Here is a 20,541-nt window from a genome sequence, read left to right on the forward strand (position 1 = left end):
TAAACAAACTTCATATCCCGATCGCATACACCTAAAATATTAGTTGAAATTTGTCATTTCCTTGTTCTGTATCGTGCTTTGTCATTATTGCTCACTGTGACATTAATGTATGTGTCGTCTAACGCCCCTAAACAGCCTTAAGAATATCATACATTCCAAAACGAGTTAGTAATACATAAAACGAGGGACGATATGACTACATTAACATGTCTACATTTGTGACCTACCTACCTTAAACCATTGCCACCGCGGCTCTGTGCAATCATCGGGAATAGCCTCAGGTTTAGATAGAAAAAATTGGTGCAACTTCAAAATTGCCCCTAATACAGCATATACGTAATATGATATTGTCTGCTCGGGCCTCCAAAAATCAAATCTTACAACCTTATTTTTTTTATGATGTGCTAGGACAGACAAGAACATAGTTTCTTGTTCTTCGACACTTACATAACGACCCTGAACTAAACCCCTTAGTTCCATAATATGTGGCACAACCGTCCAAATGTGTTACAGTCCATACGCAAATTGGCAATGCAATCAATGTCATTGGTATCTATCATCCGCCCTAAATGCTTCGTTTGGTCAGGAATTCGGCTATTCATCTCATATTTTAATACACCATTCGCACATTTTCTTTTATTTGATCTAGACTCAGCAAAATAAGTAATTACAAGGGTCATCTTAAGAATATGCAGTCGCGTTATTTCTTGCAATAACAAGAGCAAAATATCGCTCAAACGTGCTCTTTCTCCACCAGGCATTTAATGTCAAAGTTTAGTTGATATCAGTAATCTGCAATGAACCATGAATTTAAAAAATTTGAGTTGATATGAATAATATCCATCAAAACAACATCGTCTTTCATTCGAGCAAGGGTCTGAAGGAGAAAGATTTTCAAATTTTGGCCAAGCACGCTGTGAAGGCTCATTTAGTATAGTGAGTGTGCTCCAAGCACCTACACACTCTTAAGTCCTAAATAAATGAAAGACCGCAAGGTAATGGGTTTCAGGGGTAAAAACATGCAACAAAGCAACTGATTTCCATTTTATTTAATCGTATTTCAGGGAAATATAACTGTTTGGGTATATTTTTCCTCTATTTCAAAACATATGCATCAAAGAATACCTAAATAAATAGTTGAGATTTCATAAAGAATTTTAACTCAACCCACCCACCCAACACACATGAATCAAAACAGTAACGCAACGATCAGATAACATCTCTTAAAAGACCATGCTTTTCTTATATTTGACATAACACTACTCAATGTCCGACAATATCAATAAGTTTAATCGCCGCCAAACAAATTGAATCAACTAATAACGGTTGAATACATGATAAAAGCTCTTCAAATTTCAGAGCAGAAAACACTTTTGGGAAACAAGATTAGATTTTTTAATATGGATCATAGTTGAAACTACCCATCATCCAATTGATTGAAATATAGCCTGAGTCTATTTATATGTAACAGATTTCGCCTTCAAGCTGTTAAGTGTCATCCATCCCTATCCTCATAAGCATTTCAAAACCGTGTAATCGTAACATCAAGCTTTAGTTCCATCAAATATAAACAAAATCATATATCATAACTAATCTACTGCCCAACAAAGCACCAGAACAGACAACAAAACACTGATAGCTTCACCTTATTTCTGTAAAAAAAAAAAACACTCATTTTGTAGACAACTTTTAGAGAATTGTGAGAGTAAGCCACCTAGTTTGTACAGTAAAATGGTAACAGGCAAGCTATGGAAGTCTTCTATACCCAACGGAAATAGATAAAGCAAATTCCATTACCTATTATAACTAAACATATTACATTGGAATATACCATTCTTTTAGAAATTCTTTTACTACTTATGTCAGATTAATTAAATATGAAATGATATATAAAACATTCCCCCCGAGCAACATATTCGAAGTCTCCAAGTAAGTGATCAATATTGAAAAATTGCCTCATAATAAATATCGATATTTATTTATAAAAAAATTACTTCCAGCCTCAGATATGGCACTCATGGAGTGATCAGAAACAGTTGAAGATTCAGAACTCAGCTGAGAAAGTTGGCAATTAGATTTTGCACTAAGTTCTACAATTTTATTTTTAACATATCTAGAGAACTCTGATATAACCATAAACAATATATGCAGCATATAACTTGTCGAGCATTAAGGAATTTTATAGAACAAATATCGCTCGGATTCTAATCAAATCCTTGTAGTAGCAAAATTAGTTTTAAAACCGCTCTCAAAGCATGCATAAACTTCAATAGATAAGTATTTGATGAAAATCTACCTTTGCAATTATGAATTTGAAAGGAGAATCTTCTGTGCAAGCAAGAAAAAGCTCCAACAGAAGTCACACCTAGAGCAAGATCAGAAACAACTTCGGCACATTATCAAACCACACTTAATCAGCATGTCAATACATCTAATTAGAACACATTAGTTACTAATGAAAATAACAATGTAACCAAAGACAATATTGACATGTTGTAAGAAGAAGAAAGCATTCCCATAATTTTATACTACAAATGATATTGCAAGTTACTATAAGACTCATCAAGAATTATTTGTTCGATAACAAGATGAAAAATTCATATTCCCGCAATTAGGGCGCGGGTTATATCGATCTAATCGTTAAAATAAAAAACAGCATAATTGTACAGAAGATTCTTGCTTGAAATTCAAAAACAACAGCCGTCACACATAGAGCAAGAAAATCATATTCCCGCAATTAGGGCGCGGGTTAAATCGATGTATTGGTTCATATAAAAAATAACATCTAACAACACAAATTCGTTTGAGTGATTTGAGGAATGCAATTTTTTTTTTGGGAAATCTTGTTATAGCCCTCTTTCATAAAAACATAAGTTTTATAGCCCTAGTTTATAATAAATAAGTTATATAGCCATTTTAAGTTTAAAAGACTATAACACCTTTTGACTTTTTTGTACTCGATGGCATCATCGTGTACACCATCGAGTACTCGATGGCGCCATCGTGTACACCATCGAGTACTCGTGGTGCCATCGTGTACACCATCGAGTACTTCGATTATTCGATAGTGTTGTAGAAAATCTTCATTTTTTTCATTACTCGATGATGTACACGATGGTGCCATCGAGTACACCATCGAGTACTCGAAGTTTCAAAAAAGTCAAAGGGTGTTATTGTCTTTTAAGCCTAAAATGGCTATATAACTTATCTATTATAAAGTAGGGCTATAAAACTTATGTTTTTAACAAAAATGGCTATATGTGATAATTTCCACTTGGGGCCATCGAGTACACCATCGAGTACTCGAAGTTTCAAAAAAGTCAAAGGGTGTTATAGTCTTTTAAGCCTAAAATGGCTATATAACTTATCTATTATAAAGTAGGGCTATAAAACTTATGTTTTTAACAAAAATGACTATATGTGATAATTCCCACTTTTTTTTAAAAAAACCTAGTCTTTACAATCGATTTGTACTGAAATACATATCAAACACAATCGAATAAAAAAAATGATTTACGTATATACCACGTTACGATTCCGTCGTGAAAATTCTTCCAACACTTGCACCGCAAATCTTGCGTCGCGTTCTTCTTTCTCGATCACAGCAGATGACGCGTCGAGAACGACAGGATTGTGAAATAAGGAGACACCCAAATCTACGACTAGTAATATCTGAAATTGAGGGCGAAAATGAGATTTTCATTCAAGATAAAACTGGTGGTTTGCGTATCGGGGGGAAGGGGGAAGCGTATTCGTAAACGGGATTCATCTCTGTAAAGAGGCCCGAGCCTTTGCATAATGATGGGCTGCCTGTGTTACGCGCGAAGACACCAAACGCTCGTGAAAGCTGTATTAATATGCAAATACAACAAGAAACATGGTAGCAAACACGCCCTAAGATTGTAGCGTAAAGTAAAGTGAAGTAAAGTAAAGTAAAGTAAAGTGTGTGGACCCATATTTATTATAGTGCAAATTTACTGCTAAAAAATGAAACAGGCAAAGTCGGGATGTGGGACAATTCGAAAAATAAATTAGACAAAGTGGAGTGGTACAAAGGAAGTATAAAATTTGGTGTGTAAAATTGAGAGGATAGAAAAAATTTGGAGGTGAAAAACTCTTATTTCATACTCCCTTCATCCTATAATAGAGTGTATGATTGTTGGCGATATAAATCCTAATACTCCCTCCGTTTCGCTAAAGTTGGCTCAATCCTTTTGAGCACAGAAACTAAAAAGAATGTGTAAATTGAATAAAAGTGATAGAGCCGACAACTTTTCAAGAGTTAAATATTGTCTTTTATTTAAATGAGTCAATTTATTGGGACATCCTAGAATAAAAAATCAAGTTATTTTTAGTGAGACGAGAGAATAAATGTTAGGTGAGTGTATTAGAAAGAGAAAGAGGTTCACTTTATTGTAAAGTATAAATACAAAATAAAGAATTGATGGAGTAATATCAAAAAATAATAAATTCACACTCTTATAAAATATGAGACGTTCTAAAATGGAAAGAAATGCATATTCTTATGGAATAGTGAGAGTGTTATATATAAATTTATTAATATATATTTTATAAACTTAAAAGACCTATGAGTTATTATTATTATTATTAGGGTGTGTATTTTTTATCTCTTTGAATAAAATAATAATATAATAAAGTATAAATTTATTATTTTAATGTGAATCATAATTTTTTATATTTTATTTAATTTAAATAATAATATATTTATTCACTTTATAAAAGTGGTAGTAAATAGTAATAATGCAAAGTTGGTAAATGAAGCTTATGCCTAGTGCAAAAATAGAAACAGCTCCCGAAATAAGGTTTTAGCAACAAAAAGAAGGCAAAGAGGCAAAAACGGTAAAACCCTCGCCGGAGCAAAATGGAGCAAGTAATCGTCGCGCTGAACAGGGTGGCCAGCAGCAACTTCGTTGTCAACACGTTTATGGGCGCCATCTTCTGCGTTCTGGCAGGGAGGTCGTGGGCTCAGGGCCAGACCGTGCGGGCGCTCGAGGAGGAGAACGAGGCACTGCTCAAATCAAACAAGCAGATGAAGAGCACGATCTGGGAATGGAAGCAGACGCTCTACGCGGAGGCAAAAGCTAATCCCAAGAAAGCTCTCGTCCCCCTTTCCACCCTCCAGACTATCTACGGCGATGTTGTTAGTCCAGTCCCCGAATCTGGTAATTTCACTTTCCGCATTTATTTCGCGCCTGCGTTCTGTTCCGATGCTTCATTGATGTGATGCGAGTGGTGCAATTGGAGGTCTATTATACCTAGGGCGTTATTGATTTTATTTGATCAAGCTCAAGTGTGGATGATCAATTGCATATGTTTGTAATTTGATATCATATGGCAAGTGCGAGAGAAATGCTTATAATTCTGGGAAATATGTGTTAATTTTGGGCCCATTTGCTCGGTATTTGAGGATTTAGCTAATTCAAAACCGTGTTGGGTGAAGCAAGTAGTAACGTAAACACTAAACCCATTGTATCCGACTATCCGTTACTGTTATGTTAGGGGGTGTTTGGCTAAACTTATTTAGAGAGCTCATAAGCTCCAATAGCTTATAAGATGTTTAAAGAGCTTAAAACATGCCTAAGTAAAAAAAAAAAAAAAAAAAGAGCTTGTAAGATGTAATGTCTAGAGTTTATAAGTTGTCAAATGTATTTAGACGATTGAGCTTATAAGCTAAAAAGAGAATTATGAGTTAGAGAGGGAAAATTCAACAAAGATGAAATTGGAGGGGTAAAAGATGAAAATAACAAAAAAGAGAATTGTGAGTTAGAGAGAGAAAATTCAACAAAGATAAAATTGGAGGGGTAAAAGATGAAAATAACAAACCATAGCCGGAGTATATTTGTAAAATGATTGTTGCTTATAAGATTATGAAAAAATAGGTTGGGGATGAGGAACTTGTATGTTGGGAAGTTTATAAGCTATTGGAGCTTAATTTTACAGCATATAAGTTATTAAGTTTAGGAGCTTATTTTGTCAAATACTTCTCAAAAAACTGTTTTAAGGAGCTTATAAGCTCGGTCAAGCTTCCCCTTAAGCAATTGATAATTTGCTTCTCAGAGGAGATTGCAATAATTGCTGTTCCTCGCTTAATTGAGTCTAACTAGTTCAAAGAAAGGGGGGAGATAGTATGAAGGGGATAGATCATCCGCAGCAAAATCAATGGTAATGGTGTAGATAGTAGAAGCAGACACTGAAAAAGCCATATAAAAATAAAATTAGAAGTAGACATGATTATGGTAGATTTGAACACTTCCAAGCATGATATGGGTGACCAACTACAGTTGGAAAATGGAGAAGTATCTTGCCTTGTAAAATTGAACAGCTGAAGTTGGACGACAGTGAAGTTTTGGGTAGCTTTAGTAAACAAAAGGTATGAATTAAGCAGAAAAAATTTGCCTTTGAACGTTTGTAGCTTCAAGGGTCAAACTAGTCCAAAGAGGAGCTGAAAACTCATTGGTGTGTTAAACAGAATAAAGTTATGCAGTCATAGTTTTCATAATTTGATTTAAACAAATGGAGGCTATTGTGATTGGTGTCGTGGCCGAGGTAGTTCTCAGATATGTCTTTTTTTGGTACACATAAGGCCCTTTAAAAACTAGAATTCCAGAATATCATCAGATTTGAAGGAAATTTAGAAAGGAAAAAAAAAGCATCTGCTGTTTAACTAACTATTTCATGCCCATGGGAAAAGAAAAACATAATTTTTTTTGGTTGGTTCTATATGATTACATCATTTTTGTACAAATTTAGGTGCCATGGATCGATAAAAGAGGTAAGTATTAAGCGACGAGGAGTTCAGTGTAAATATTATAGTACTTTCACCTTTTGTTTTTTACAGAAAACAATGGCTGGATAAGTCACTTGGGTTGGGAATTTAAATAAGATTCTTTTGTCGTGACATTTTGTCTGATATTTTTTATAATTTCACGAGCTCATCTTAAAAATATTATTTTTACTTTGCAAGTAAAATATTATTTTTACTTTGCAAGTTAACTTCATTTGGATCACTCTCTACTTACGAAAATTAAAGTACTAAGAATTCATTGATTATAGTTAAGAATTAGAATGTGATCCTGTATAGCCCGCCTATGGCAGTCTCTGCTTTGTGCCGACAGCCTGTTTTATGTATAGGAATAGCAGATGCGATATCTGGTTGATTTTCGATGTTAAGTTTACTTTTTCAAAACTGGCCATTAAAAACTTTGGTTGGTTTGTCATATTAATTGCGCCAAATTCTATGTTCTGCTCCCAGTCTGGCCTAAGAAACTTCTTGTGTAATTATGGAAAAATTGAAAGTTTTTCCATAGGAGATATCCATGCGTATTTATTTATGTTATGTTCTTGAAAGAACAATGGTTTTATTGTTTGAAATTTAATTTTGAGGCCGTGATGCCTTAATATTACTGTAGAGTGATTGAAAAAGTGTGTTATGTTCACGCTATGCTGTTTAAGTATTCTTGGCCATGTGTAGTTAGTCACTTAAACATGTCTAGAGAATTCAGCCAATAAAGATGAAAACAATTTTTGGAGCCTTTTGCATTTTTGTGTGCAAACTCTCATAGCACCTCGTTCTTTGGTTGCAGCTGGAGAAGATGATGAAGAAGAAAACCCGTCCAAGGCAAAGATCATTATCTAATTTTCTTTTTGGAAGAGAGAAAGGTGCCAGCATTTTGTGGTAAGTAGCATCAACTGGTAGCAGAATGAAACTAGAGAAAGCTTGCAATTATCCTGCCCCGTGTAATATCATTCTACTCCAATACCGTTGTTGGACGTATATAATTATGCCGTTTTACACGATGAAACGGTTGAGAAGCATTTTTCTCTTTCAGTCGACTATCTTGTTGAGTGACCAATCTACTGAGGCCTCAAAGTATGGCATAGAAAAGATTAGTATGGAAAGGGAAAAGCATGAAATATTGAAATTGCTATAGATTAAGCATTATTGCTCAATAAATGTTTGGATGGGCCTATCTACCAACTTTTTCTAGTGGACTGGGCTTTTAGTATAATTTCTTTGAAATAATAGTACCAGATTGTGAAGTTTGCCAACTATGAGTTGCTTTCTCACCAACTTAGGAACACTTAGAATCAAATTAACAATGCTTTGAATTTGACTTCAACTAAGGTCTGGTACTCGTCCACTTCCTCGGTTTACTTTTCTTCCTGAGCATCGGCGTACTCTGTTGAAATCTATTATTGATGTGATACGTGCCTTTCTAGGTGCACAGTAGGATTACACGACAAGTTTCACATATCATGTTTGCTTCATACTTGTAAATTGTTGATTTTATGTGCAGCTAATAAGACTAGAAAGAGTGGCATTTCCAGTTACTGTACGAGCTGTTGAGATGTTAAATTTCAGCTGAACTAGGAAATGTGCTTTCATCTTCGTATTCTTGATGACAAATTGATAGCATATCTTGCGCTTTCATCTTCGCATCTTTGAATCTTTTTTGTTGATGAAAATGGAAGAAGCTTTGAATCCTGCCCACGTGCAGTGTTTCCATTGTTTGCCTTTATTGAATTGACACAGCAAGTTTGTGAGAATGGATTCTGTATATATGCTTGGTTCTTTCATATCTTAGCTACATGTGCACCACCTTTTTTTATTTAGTTAAATAGTTTATTTATTGTTTGAACCTTTGCTTGCGGCTTCACCAAAAACCTTCCCTTTAAAATCTTTACATCATCAAGCTTTGCATACTATGCACGCATGCACATGGACCTGCCATCAAAATTGGCCAGCTTGTAAACTTAATTTGGAAATATTATGTTTGCCATTTTTCTAAAATGACGTACTCCCTCCCTCCCACACTTCTTGTCCCAAAAATTTTGGTACGAGAATTAAAAAAAAGTGTAAATTAATTAAAAATGGTAGCGATTTATATTTAATGAAATTACTAGAAGAGTGCAGATGAAAATAGAAATTGTTTTTTCAATTTTTATTTTGTTTTCTTTTTTCCATTTCGGATTTTCCTACGCGAGTTGAAATTTTATTGTATTGGATGGAAGATTTCGAGCAATGAATGATTGTTGTTGACTTGTCTATTTGTATTTGTGCGTGTTGCACTGTTTAATTTTTATTTTTACTTTAATTTCTATTCTTGTTGGCATTGCTTTCTTGATTGTTGTTTTTCTCTTGTGTATTTGTATTTGTGCATGTGGCACAAGGATTTTGATTTTGTTTAATTCTATTGTGGACCTTCACATGAATTTATTTGGAAATATCGAAGGCATCTTCCATGAATATTACTTGTACCTTTCGCTGTGCAATGGAAGTTCGGAACCCTTTTTTCTCTCTTTCTAAAATATGTAATTTTTTTTATGATAGTTGTAAATTACATAAAAATTGATGGTTCAAATTTACTTTTAATTACTAGGAAAATAGTTGCTATTCGATCCTCTTTACATATATAAATGATTAGAGTATTATAATAAAAGTTCCCACCTAAGCAATCTATTATCACAAGTGAAGGCGACACAGTTTTTGACACGTTATTTCAGTGCAGTTTTGTAAATTCATCGTTGTGAAATGATATTAATTTGACGCGTCATGTTGATAAACAAGAAAATGTAGGTAAAAATATTAATGTAATATGCCATAGTAATTTAGATGTTGATGCTAGATAGCGAGATTCATCCTCATATATACTCCAAGGCATTGACTTTGAATTCCAAGAACCGCCCATTTCTTCACTTATCACCTACTATCATAACTATTTTTATTTTGAAGAACTAATTATTTTGCATTCCAAAATTTTAGTACTCGTCTTAAAAAATATCGTTATAATTAAATTTATAATTATTGGCCACATATTAGCTATTTCATCATTAGGTCAACCTCAAGGGAATATACTACTGATATTTCTTATTTTCCCAAAGGACAAATAGCAACAATACTTTTTCTGATAAAAATTTAGCAACAATATTGTATAATTATGAATGGGAATTTTCTTTAATGGTTTTCTCATTCTGGACCATGACTAACTTTTAATGAAAGCTGACCTGAATGGAGCAAATAATCTACATATAAAGATCAATAAATAATACTAGCATAAATAATCTGACCAAATTTGATACTCAAAACTTCGAAATCTCGATTTTCAATCTTCAATGGGGCCCATCTTGCCATTTAAACAAATTCAATTGCGATTCCAGTTTCTGTTAATGAATAGTATCCACCTCTTCATTAATATATTGCCAAATTAATCTATATCTATATCTATGTAAAATTAGCCTTAATTAGAGTTTGCGTGTTTTTCATGATCATCTTTTTAGGTAAATATCATAAAAATTTCTGAACTATATCCACTTTATTAAAAATACCCTAAAATTTTTGAAATGTTCTCTAAACCTTTAAACTATCAGGTTTTTATCAAATATATACTGCATCTATTTTTCGGTCACTAGAAACGTGATGTAGCTCGCTGGATGCCACAATGTAATTTATATTCTATTTTTTAAAAAAATGACATGACAAAAACGACTTCGTTTCGTACCATATCATTTTTAAAAAAATTGCTATGCAATTTAAAATACGCGTACCATATCATTTTTGATGGAGGAGACGACTATAGCGTGACTGGTCGGGAGGGTTTCGGTGAGCAGTCGGGCTGGGCGTTTGGGACGGTAACTGCGTTTTGTCCTGCTGGCCAATCGGCCCAAAATCCAAAGTGGATTTTGGGCTGCAGCTGAGTTAGAGAAGAGAGAGGCAGGAGTTGGAGGCGGCACCATCCGAGGAGATTGGAAAGAGAAAGAGAGAGTTGGGGAATTCGATGTATGCAATTAATGGAAAAGAAAGAGGTGGTAAGAATTGAGAGATTGTATCAGACGAGATGAGATTCAGTTGTAAAACATGACTTGACCTTGAATTTGAGGTGAAAATGGCGGAAATCGCCTAATTTCCTGTAGCCCTAAAAGTTACAGATGCAAAAAATGAAAATAACCTAATTTGAGGGATTTAATTTCGAATTAAAAGTGAAACGACGTCGTTTCTCATCAAAATGTTGTAATTTCAAAAAGACGTCGTTTTTTATTGCCACATCGATTTAACTATTGACATGTGTTACATACGCGTGACATCTACAATGACACGTCAGCTTTCCGGTTGTCGGAATTCAATTTTGAGGAAAAATTGAAATACTTGCAAAATTCATTATTAAAATTATGAATTTTAAAAGTCATATGCAGAATAAAAAAGTGACTAGAGTTTGTGTATTTTGGTGCAATTAACCCTAAAAAAAATATTGAAAATTATGATAAAATACATCTATTTTTCGCATATATATTTTCCATGTCGATAGTCACAAAAAAACATTGGGAAATAGTCAGCTGAATAGCCTCAATTCGGCTTCGGCCCACCTAATACTAGTGTAATTAATTACAGCACTTTGCTTGAAAAAACAAACAAATAAATAAATAGTATTGTGAAAAATACGTAACAGTTGCAATTCCCATTCCCCTGCCTGCGACTGCGAGGCACACATTTACTGCGTGTTTTGTTTGTGTGGGGACACTACAAGTACACGCACAGGTCTCTTTGCTATGGAATGCAAAAGCGAAATTCAGATACGTCTCAAATTCTTCCCCAATCAGATTCTGCTAACAAAATCATAGTATAAAACAAACACATAGAAAGTTCCCCCCTTTTCCTCGGAATTTATAATGCCCCAACTCCGGCAGACTCCTTAGAGCCTCCGCCGCGACGGAAATTCTATTCGTTTTCACTGGATTTCATTTTGGGGTTTCCGTTTTTAGCTTGTTGGGTCTCCTTTACTTGAATTTTGAATACCTTTTTTGGGCTAAAGATCGATTTTTTATTCGAAAAGTTGATCTGGGGTGGCGGAAGGGATCATGGAGGAGAACAGGTTGTGCCAGTGGAGTGTAATTCGATCTATATTGGCTATTGTTCAATGGTGGGGTTTCAATGTCACTGTTATCATCATGAACAAATGGATCTTTCAGGTTGGTTTTTAAATATTTTGCTTCATTCTATTGAGGTTTACATGCATTACTTTTTTGCTGGATTAGTTTCTGTCGAGTTTTGCTGTGAAAGCTTATATCCTAATATTTTTATGTTCACAATATTTGGAATTTATTGATATCTACTTAAAATGGTGGTTAATTGTCTTGTGATTAGCTTCTCTAGGATTGAACAGAAGTTACTCTAAATGGTTAAATAAATTGGTAAACTTTTAGACTTGCGATACAAATGAATCTCTGTGGTTTTGTGTTTTTGGTATATCTTGAATAATGTATGCTACAATGCGTTGCTTCTTGCAACTTGAAGCATTTGGTGTGCAGACTAGACTCTATTATCATTAGCAAGGTTGTTTAAATATAGATTGCACAGAATTTATCTCTCTGGACCTTTTGGCTTCTGAGTTGGATTGTTTGAGATGGTAGATGGGAGGATGTTTATATATCAATATTTTGGAGTTGCTAATATACATGTGCATCTATACATATATGCGGTTGCATCGTCTGATTCTGAATGTGCAATATGTGGTTGTTATAGGTATTCAGCTGCAATTCATTTAAATGTTAATAACGTATATGTAATTGCACTGTGTGAGTGTGTGATTGACAGCCCTAGTGATTGCCGGTTGTTTTGGGTGCATCTCAAATAGATAAGTATCATCCTGTAGTCAGCATAGATTATTTATGCTCAAATCTCCTGTTGAAATGCATATGAATGTGGATGACTTTGCAGCAGTCTAGTTACATGCAGCGTTCATTTAATATTTGTATGTTTATCGAGTTTAATTGTATGTATTATGAGATATTGATTGATGCATCAATCCGCTAAATCTTTGACTAAGTTATTTGTCTCATACGTTATTGCTTACAAAATTACCTTCCTTTTTCTTCGCAGAAGCTGGACTTCAAGTTTCCATTAACAGTATCATGCATTCATTTTATTGCTTCGGCAATTGGTGCATACTTGGTTATTAACGTGCTAAAACTTAAGCCTCTTATTCAAGTTGACCCCGAAGATCGCTGGAGGAGAATTTTTCCCATGTCGTTTATATTTTGCATAAACATCGTTTTGGGAAATGTGAGCCTTCGGTATATTCCTGTTTCCTTCATGCAAACCATCAAGTCTTTCACCCCTGCCACAACAGGTGAGTGTCGAATGAAGTTACAATATAAATATGTCTAGAACTGTTAGCCAGAAGCGACAATGGAAAATGAGATAACACATACAAAGAATTTGTGAACAATTTTCGGTTAAATACATAAACTTTGATAGATGCTGAATAGCTTTTTTGGCTTTTGAACAGTCATCTTGCAGTGGCTAATCTGGAAAAAGTACTTTGACTGGCGAATTTGGGCTGCTCTGATTCCAATTGTCGGAGGGATTCTGCTCTCGTCAGTCACGGAGCTGAGTTTTAACATGCTGGGATTTTTTGCTGCTTTATTTGGTTGTGTTGCTACATCTACAAAAACCATTCTTGCAGAGTCTTTGCTGCATGGGTACAAATTTGACAGGTAACACTAACATTCTTCTTCTTCTTTGTTTACACTTACTAGCTGTACCAGATAAAATATTAATGTACAATGGATACTGCAAAACTCAGTCCAAAGTTACTATTAATCAGAATTAAAGAAATAGGTTACTATTAATCAGAATTAAAGAAATAGTAATTAATTGTCTTTTGGTTTCTTTACCAAATAAATAGTCATGACAGGTTGATTGTTAGCCAATATCCAAGTTTAAATTTGACTCACAATGATAGTTTCTCGAATCAGTTTCTTTACTTTTCCCACTGCTGTTATTATAGAAAGGTATTCCTTTCTAATCATGGCATCATTTGCCCTTCCAAGAAACATCAGAGACATTATTTTTCTCTTTTGGTGGCAAATACCGAGCAAGCACTTTATCAAATTTTTCCTTGTACTGCTTCATTGTCGAGACTTATTTCAAGAGTTATTTAGTTTTTGTCACTACTGTTGATGCCTCTGTGGAGGGTTTGCATGTATTAATATTTATGATAAGAGAGAGCTAAGTATTTGCGACTAACGAATTCATTCCTGGAAAATATTCGATGTCAAGAAAGACTTGCTGCTTAAATTACTTGGATTCTTCTAGATGAGCATGATTATATTCTTGAATCTTAAGTGACTCACCCTTCCATGCTCTGCTTGATCTCCACAGTTATTTTTTCACTATAATGAGTTGATATCATATCAGTTCATTTTTTGTCTTGCTTTGACAAATTCCATTTCCTTTGATACTTATTATTTACTGATAATGAGTTGATGGTTTTCGAGCTTACTGCAGCATAAACACAGTTTACTACATGGCTCCTTTTGCAACTATGATCTTGGCTGTGCCGGCCATGGTGCTGGAAGGGCCAGGGGTTGTGGAGTGGCTTCTGGCGTGCCCCTCTCTCTTTTCGTCCCTCTTCATCATTTTCGGGTCTGGAGTGTCAGCCTTTTGCCTGAACTTCTCGATCTTTTATGTCATTCACTCCACGACTGCTGTGACCTTCAACGTTGCAGGAAATCTTAAGGTGTGTGCCTATCTCACTCTATTCAACGTCTTCTTGAATATATTCTTAGACTTCTCGAGGTAACAATTTTTTTGATGCTGACCCAAAATGTATTAAACGTTCTATTTTGCTATAAAACGTGTCCAAAATAGGATCAAAATTCATGAATTTTTTAGCAATAACCCTATTATGAAAACTACCTACATGTTGAAATCCTCTGGTTACATATTTATTGCTGAAATCTGATTTCCCTTCACTCATCAGGTCGCAGTTGCGTTTACATGTTCTTGGCTCATCTTCCGGAATCCAATCTCCGTCATGAACGCCATCGGATGCGGGGTGACGCTCGTCGGGTGTACCTTCTACGGGTACGTGAGGCAGATGCTCTCAAACCAAGCCCCAGGGCCCCCTGCCACGCCTCGTACACCACGGAGCAAAACGGAGCTGCTCCCGTTGGTCAGCGACAAATTGGACGACAAAGTATGACTCTTGCTCATCATTGCCCTACCTCCTATTTTAACAGATCATATACATATATACACATATTACAGCCTTATTTATTTTAACCAATGCTGATCGATGAATATTTATTCTTGTATGAAAAGGCTAATGTAAGAGAACCAGATATCTAATAGCACACATGTTTTTTGGTAATGAGAAGAGCCTATTTGTTTTTGCGTTTATATGAAATTGTCATTATGAGCATAGATGCTTCTTGCAAAGATGCATATGTAGATGATTTTATAGGGTCTAAGATTAGAGACATGAGTGGAAGTGGTTTTTACAAGATTATTTTGTAGTGAATAATAGTAATAAATAGTCTAAGCCAAGAGCCAAAAGTTCTTGTGCCATCTGGTGCTGATGAGATAACCACTGACTCCATTGCTCTGCTTTTTCACTCCAATTGTTAGGCATTCCAAATTGTTGATGCATTTCTCCACAAATTCATCTGCACTGCTCCTCACAAACAGGCTGCACATTATGCAAACAGAATCATCAATATTTCTCTCTCTCTCTCTCTCTCTCTCTCTCTCTCTCTCTCTCTCTCTCTCTCTCTCATTTGGAGTGTGGAGTATACTGACCAGTTGAGGAATGGGGAGGGGTGCTTCTGTCCCAAGACAAGAACAGAGACCTCAAGCTTCTTCACTTGGCTCATCACTGTCTCCATCTTTGGTCCTTGAATGGCTAGTGCTTCTACTTCAACCTTCAGTCCCCATCAACTTACATCTCATTCACACATTTTCAATGCAAAAATATAAGAAAAAAATACTAGAAAGAGAATCCATCATCACTAACTTTTTCACACACTTGACAGATGCACTAATAAACAAACATAGTTGGCTGCTAAAAAACACTCAAGAAAACAAACAAATGTGCAGATTACAGAGACAGAGAGAGAAGGGAAAAAGAACCAAATTAATCAAGAAGCCTAAAACCTCAAGAGAAGCAAATGAAGAAAGGGATTTTGCATAAATGAAAGAAAGAGAAGTTGGAAACCTGAGGCTTGCAAGCGTTGCAGAGAGAAGCGAGTGAGGAAGCAAGGTGAGAAGAGGAAGCAGAGTGAGAGGAGGAAGAAACAATGTGAAGAAGAGTGAGAATGTCAGCCTTGTTAGTGACATGAGTGAGAGCCCACATCATTGCATGCTTGGAATGTGAGGACTGATCCACCACCACCATCACTCTCTTCTTCATCATCATCTCACCATACATCCCCTCCACCTGCTTCCACCCCCCACCCCCACCCCCACCCCACCTCTTTGATGCTGATTTCCAACCTTCCTTGCTGCTTAGCTGCCTCAGAAATGAATCTGACCTCTCCATCTCTCTCTCTCTCACTTCACCACCTCAACTCTGCTACTTTCTTTAACTATATATAGGTCAATGCATGAACTAGTACTATGCTCTCACACTGTGTGTGTGTGTGTGTGTTTGGTGAGAGAGGAAAGGGACAATATGGGGAGCAAGAGATGGGAGGGGGTGACGGTATTATTTAAAGTGTTATGTTTATTTGATTAAGGTCACAATAAACTATTGCTGCTTGTGGCCTCACACTATGTGGCAGGAAATAGTAAACAAATTCAATGAAGAAGTCAGGTTTTTGGTGGATTATTTTATTACCAACTTTAATGCTCTTTCTATTTTTTGTCAAATTCTCTTTCTTTCTTTATTCTTTTGTGGAATTTCCAGTTGTATTGTACCATTGGCTGGATGGTGGATAAAATGGTTTTTTTTTTCTCTTCTTTTCTTACCTAGTTAGTTAAACAATTTAACCTTTTCCTTCTTTCTAAATTTTTTTTACTTCTTTCTAATAAAATTGCAATTTATATAGTTAAACAATTTAACCTTTTTTTTATATCAGGAAAATGCAGATCTTAATGCTGGGTATATTAGAATATTCTGGATCAGTGTGATAAAAATTTATCCTGACACATCGTATGATTTTTTTTTTTTTATATTAATCCGAATCTTATGTCTAGTTCATCTACTATAATTTGAATGCTACATTTCAGTTCCCATTTGTAAGTTACTCCCTCCGTCCCAGCTGAAATGTCCTATTTTCCTTTTTGGGTTGTCCCACTTGAAATGTCATGTTTCGTTTTTTGGCAATACACTCTCTCTCTGTACTTAATATTTAAATAATTTTCACCAACCCACTTTATCTACTTTATACACATTTTTTAATTTCTGTGCCGAAAAGAAACAAAACATTTCAGCTGGGACGGAGGGAGTACTATCTTACCGGTGCTTTTTTTTTTTTTTCTGGTAAATTACTTGGATAGATAACATGAATAAACTCATTATGTGTGTATATTTGTATGCAAGAAAAATGGAGACAAATAAGCCCATTGGAGAACTGTGCGTATAAATTTATTATCTTTGCGCCGTCACATATTTTTAACGACACTACTATTATGAAATGGAGTGTGAATATAGTAATAATATTAATAATTGAATAGTGAGCATAAAAAGGTGGACAATGAGAATCATGATTTATGGTAATTTTGCCTTATCATCGTTTCCATTTACGGTATTTCTTTCTGACCAAAATTTACCACTGCCCTAATTATTTCACCTCTTCATATTTTGGGCAAAACTTTTAACCCTCACCTTAACTTTCACGTCGACTACTTCGGGTAAAGAAAGGCTATAAATTCAAACATAAAATATATCAATCTTCGTAATTTATGTACTCCCTCCGTCCCACCATTTTAGTCCCTTATTCCATTTTGAGATGTCCCAAAAAGAGAGTCCACTTTTCTAATTAATACTATATAAAAATATTGTTTTTATTAAATTAACCTTATTTAATGCTTTACTTAAATGTGAAAAGGATGTGTGAAAATAATAAATAAGGGTATAAAAGATAAAAATATAAAAATTAAATGCATTTTCTTAATATGTGTGAAAAGTGGGAGGAGACTAAAATGGTGGGACGGAGGGAGTACAAGTATTAACTATGAGTTGATCTCATCTAAAAATAAATAAAGAGGAGTTTATAACACTAAGATATTCAAGAAAGATTGAGCAACGAAAGTAGATTTGGTACATTTGCATAAATGAATGATAAAATAAACAAATATTTGGGGCCAACTCAAATGCTATCGTGCTATATTATTCCTCTCTCACTAAAGATGATATGAATTAGGTGAAATTCAATGTAGACATAAGTATTGATTAACATTTATGATACCAAAATATAAATATAATAACAAACGACATTGCATGAAATTTTTACTAACTTAATTTATGTTCGTACTTGCCATGGATATTAAAGAACACTATAACTTTACACAATCACTCGATCCTTAATATGAGAGATACATATAACATGAGTCTCCAAGATATGCATAAATTCTTAATTCCTTTCAAATTCGAATTCTATTAACGTTTCTATAAATCTGAACCAGTCGCATCTGATTTACAAACAGTGAGTTTATCACATGAAAAAAAAAATAGTAAAATCACATGGGAAAATGAAAAAAAATTGAAATATATTTTTATTGAAATGTGATTGGAGAAAATGAATATTGAAATGTGAAACATGGGGCCCACTTTGGAGTTTTCACGTCAGAGAAGGAAGGAAAGTCTTTCAGCAAAATAATTGCTCCCGTTTAATTCGCCGGTCATTCTGTCATCCACTCATTTACTATTTTGACCTTCAATTATCATTTTCATTTATTTATATTTTTATCATTTTTTTCAGTTCAAAATTTATATTTTTGTCACGAGCTAAGAATAATAATCCAGAATGAGAGAATTAAAATTCTCACTAATAATAATAACGACAAAACACGAGTATTTTCTTCAAAAATGATATTTAGGGCTACACATTTTCGCGGGATTGGGTTTGTGGAGAACTTGTTTAGCCCAAATAATTTAGCACAAAAACTAGGGTACAAATAATCGGGTTGATTCGCACTCTGAATAGCGTTATTTATAAAGTTTGGGTCAAGATACGAGTTCGGATCAGAATGCGAGTTAAGGTCTAAATAAAGGCGCAACCCGATTGTACGGTACACCCAGTTATACCCAAAACCACCTCATAATTTAAATATCAAACTACCGTTCATTCTTCAATTATACATGAAATTAGTACCAAATTCTAGAAAACCCAAATTCTAGAAAACTAAGCAAATTTATCACCGTAAAATTTTCTATTGCCCGAAAGCTTATTACAATTATCGCAAATTTGAGGTGAAAGTACATGTGACATAAATTCAATTTTTTTATTTTTTAAGAAAAAATTCAACTTTAAAACGTGATATCGTTATGAACTTACACAATAATAATAGTTAATTTTTGTCCATGTATTTCCACATTGAGACATGTCAAATTCACAAGGATTCTACATACTTCCAGGTACACAATTTTGTCTCAGAATAGATTTGCATAATTTCATATAATTTGTTATTAATCAATCAAATTCGATAGGTTAAAACATAATTAATAAATTAAAAGTGTGATAGTTAGGACATATTGAATTATTTAGCCTTTTTTGTTCATGTTAGATCGAGGATTTGAGGAATCACACACAGATATATGGGATATGCATTAAAAATCATTAAAATATAGGTCAATGCATCTCCTAGAAGTTAAAACCATGGCACAAATTCAATCAAAGTTAGACTGCAATTTATAATACCAAGAAACAACATATTAAATAGATGATTAAATAAAATTACAAAGCAAATGGAGAAACAAGATTTGAGTTTGCATGTTGGCCTTAGTGCTGTGAACAAGTGTGTGTGTGTTTGAACACATAGTCAAAGTTGATTGTGTTGGTAAACTACAAAACCAACTGCCAATAATTCTTGAATCCAAGAGTTTATCTTGTAAGAAACCCCACATTATTCAAAATTTCTAATAAAGCCCCACCAAACAGTGATGTTTTGGGAATATCATTTACTGAAGCCAGAAATATTCAGAGCTTAAAACATTAATATAATATTTCCCCAACTATAATTGGTCTTAACTTTGAAATTTCTGAATCTGAACGTTGAGTTGCATGTAAAGACGAATTAGTGTTCAGCACCGACTCCCATGCACCCAGACTAGTAACAAACATTTAATTTATTATATTAATAATAGTACAATGTATTTATATAGGGGATTAATATGCAATGAGGCCTAGCTCAAAGCTAAGACACACAATGACTCTCATTTGTAAGAAGTTTTGAGTTCAATCTTGTCTGCGCGAAATTATTTTCTCATTCTTGTGTGAATAGTGCATAAGATCCCACATAATGATACAAGTTAAAATAATAATTAATAATGAAAAATAAGAAGAAAAAAAACCACACAATAATATAGTGGACTAATACTTCACACACATAGAGCAGTGTAATGATTTTATTTTTATTTTGAGGTTAGAGCAATGTCACGATTGGAGACTGTCCTTTTGAAATGAATTTAAAATTTGCATCCAAATACTTAGTTTTACAATTTTTCATGCTTCAAATTGTGAAATCTACAAAACATACATGGTGTATAAGACTATTTTCTGAAACGAATATTATGAGCAGCT

General features: G+C 34.3%; 3 protein-coding genes across 4 annotated transcripts; 2 read left to right on the forward strand and 1 right to left on the reverse strand.

Annotated features, from left to right (window-relative positions):
- The first annotated feature begins 4,773 nt into the window (after positions 1-4,773).
- Positions 4,774-8,008, forward strand: LOC131011895 (uncharacterized). Of its 2 annotated transcripts, XM_057939792.1 has the most exons (3): positions 4,774-5,183; positions 7,605-7,696; positions 7,783-8,008. In XM_057939792.1, the coding sequence occupies exons 1-2, from the start codon at positions 4,883-4,885 to the stop codon at positions 7,655-7,657; spliced, it is 354 nt and encodes a 117-aa protein (XP_057795775.1). In that variant the 5' UTR covers positions 4,774-4,882; the 3' UTR covers positions 7,658-7,696; positions 7,783-8,008. The 2 variants fall into 2 exon arrangements, with proteins under 2 accessions (XP_057795775.1, XP_057795774.1); XM_057939791.1 differs by having other exon boundaries at positions 7,605-8,008.
- Positions 8,009-11,434: 3,426 nt separating this feature from the next.
- Positions 11,435-15,199, forward strand: LOC131011896 (UDP-galactose transporter 1-like). Its single transcript, XM_057939793.1, has 5 exons — positions 11,435-11,985; positions 12,896-13,145; positions 13,305-13,512; positions 14,306-14,537; positions 14,781-15,199. Exons 1-5 carry the CDS (start codon positions 11,875-11,877, stop codon positions 15,000-15,002), a joined length of 1,023 nt encoding a protein of 340 aa, XP_057795776.1. The 5' UTR covers positions 11,435-11,874; the 3' UTR covers positions 15,003-15,199.
- A 29-nt stretch (positions 15,200-15,228) lies between these two features.
- On the reverse strand, positions 15,229-16,632 carry LOC131011897 (uncharacterized). The gene is made up of 3 exons (XM_057939794.1): positions 16,014-16,632; positions 15,599-15,720; positions 15,229-15,488 (listed from the first exon to the last, which is right to left on the reverse strand). The coding sequence occupies exons 1-3, from the start codon at positions 16,335-16,337 to the stop codon at positions 15,338-15,340; spliced, it is 597 nt and encodes a 198-aa protein (XP_057795777.1). The 5' UTR covers positions 16,338-16,632; the 3' UTR covers positions 15,229-15,337.
- Positions 16,633-20,541: the final 3,909 nt, after the last annotated feature.

This window comes from Salvia miltiorrhiza, chromosome 2, assembly GCF_028751815.1.
Source record: "Salvia miltiorrhiza cultivar Shanhuang (shh) chromosome 2, IMPLAD_Smil_shh, whole genome shotgun sequence".
NCBI classification, from domain to species: Eukaryota; Viridiplantae; Streptophyta; class Magnoliopsida; order Lamiales; family Lamiaceae; genus Salvia; species Salvia miltiorrhiza.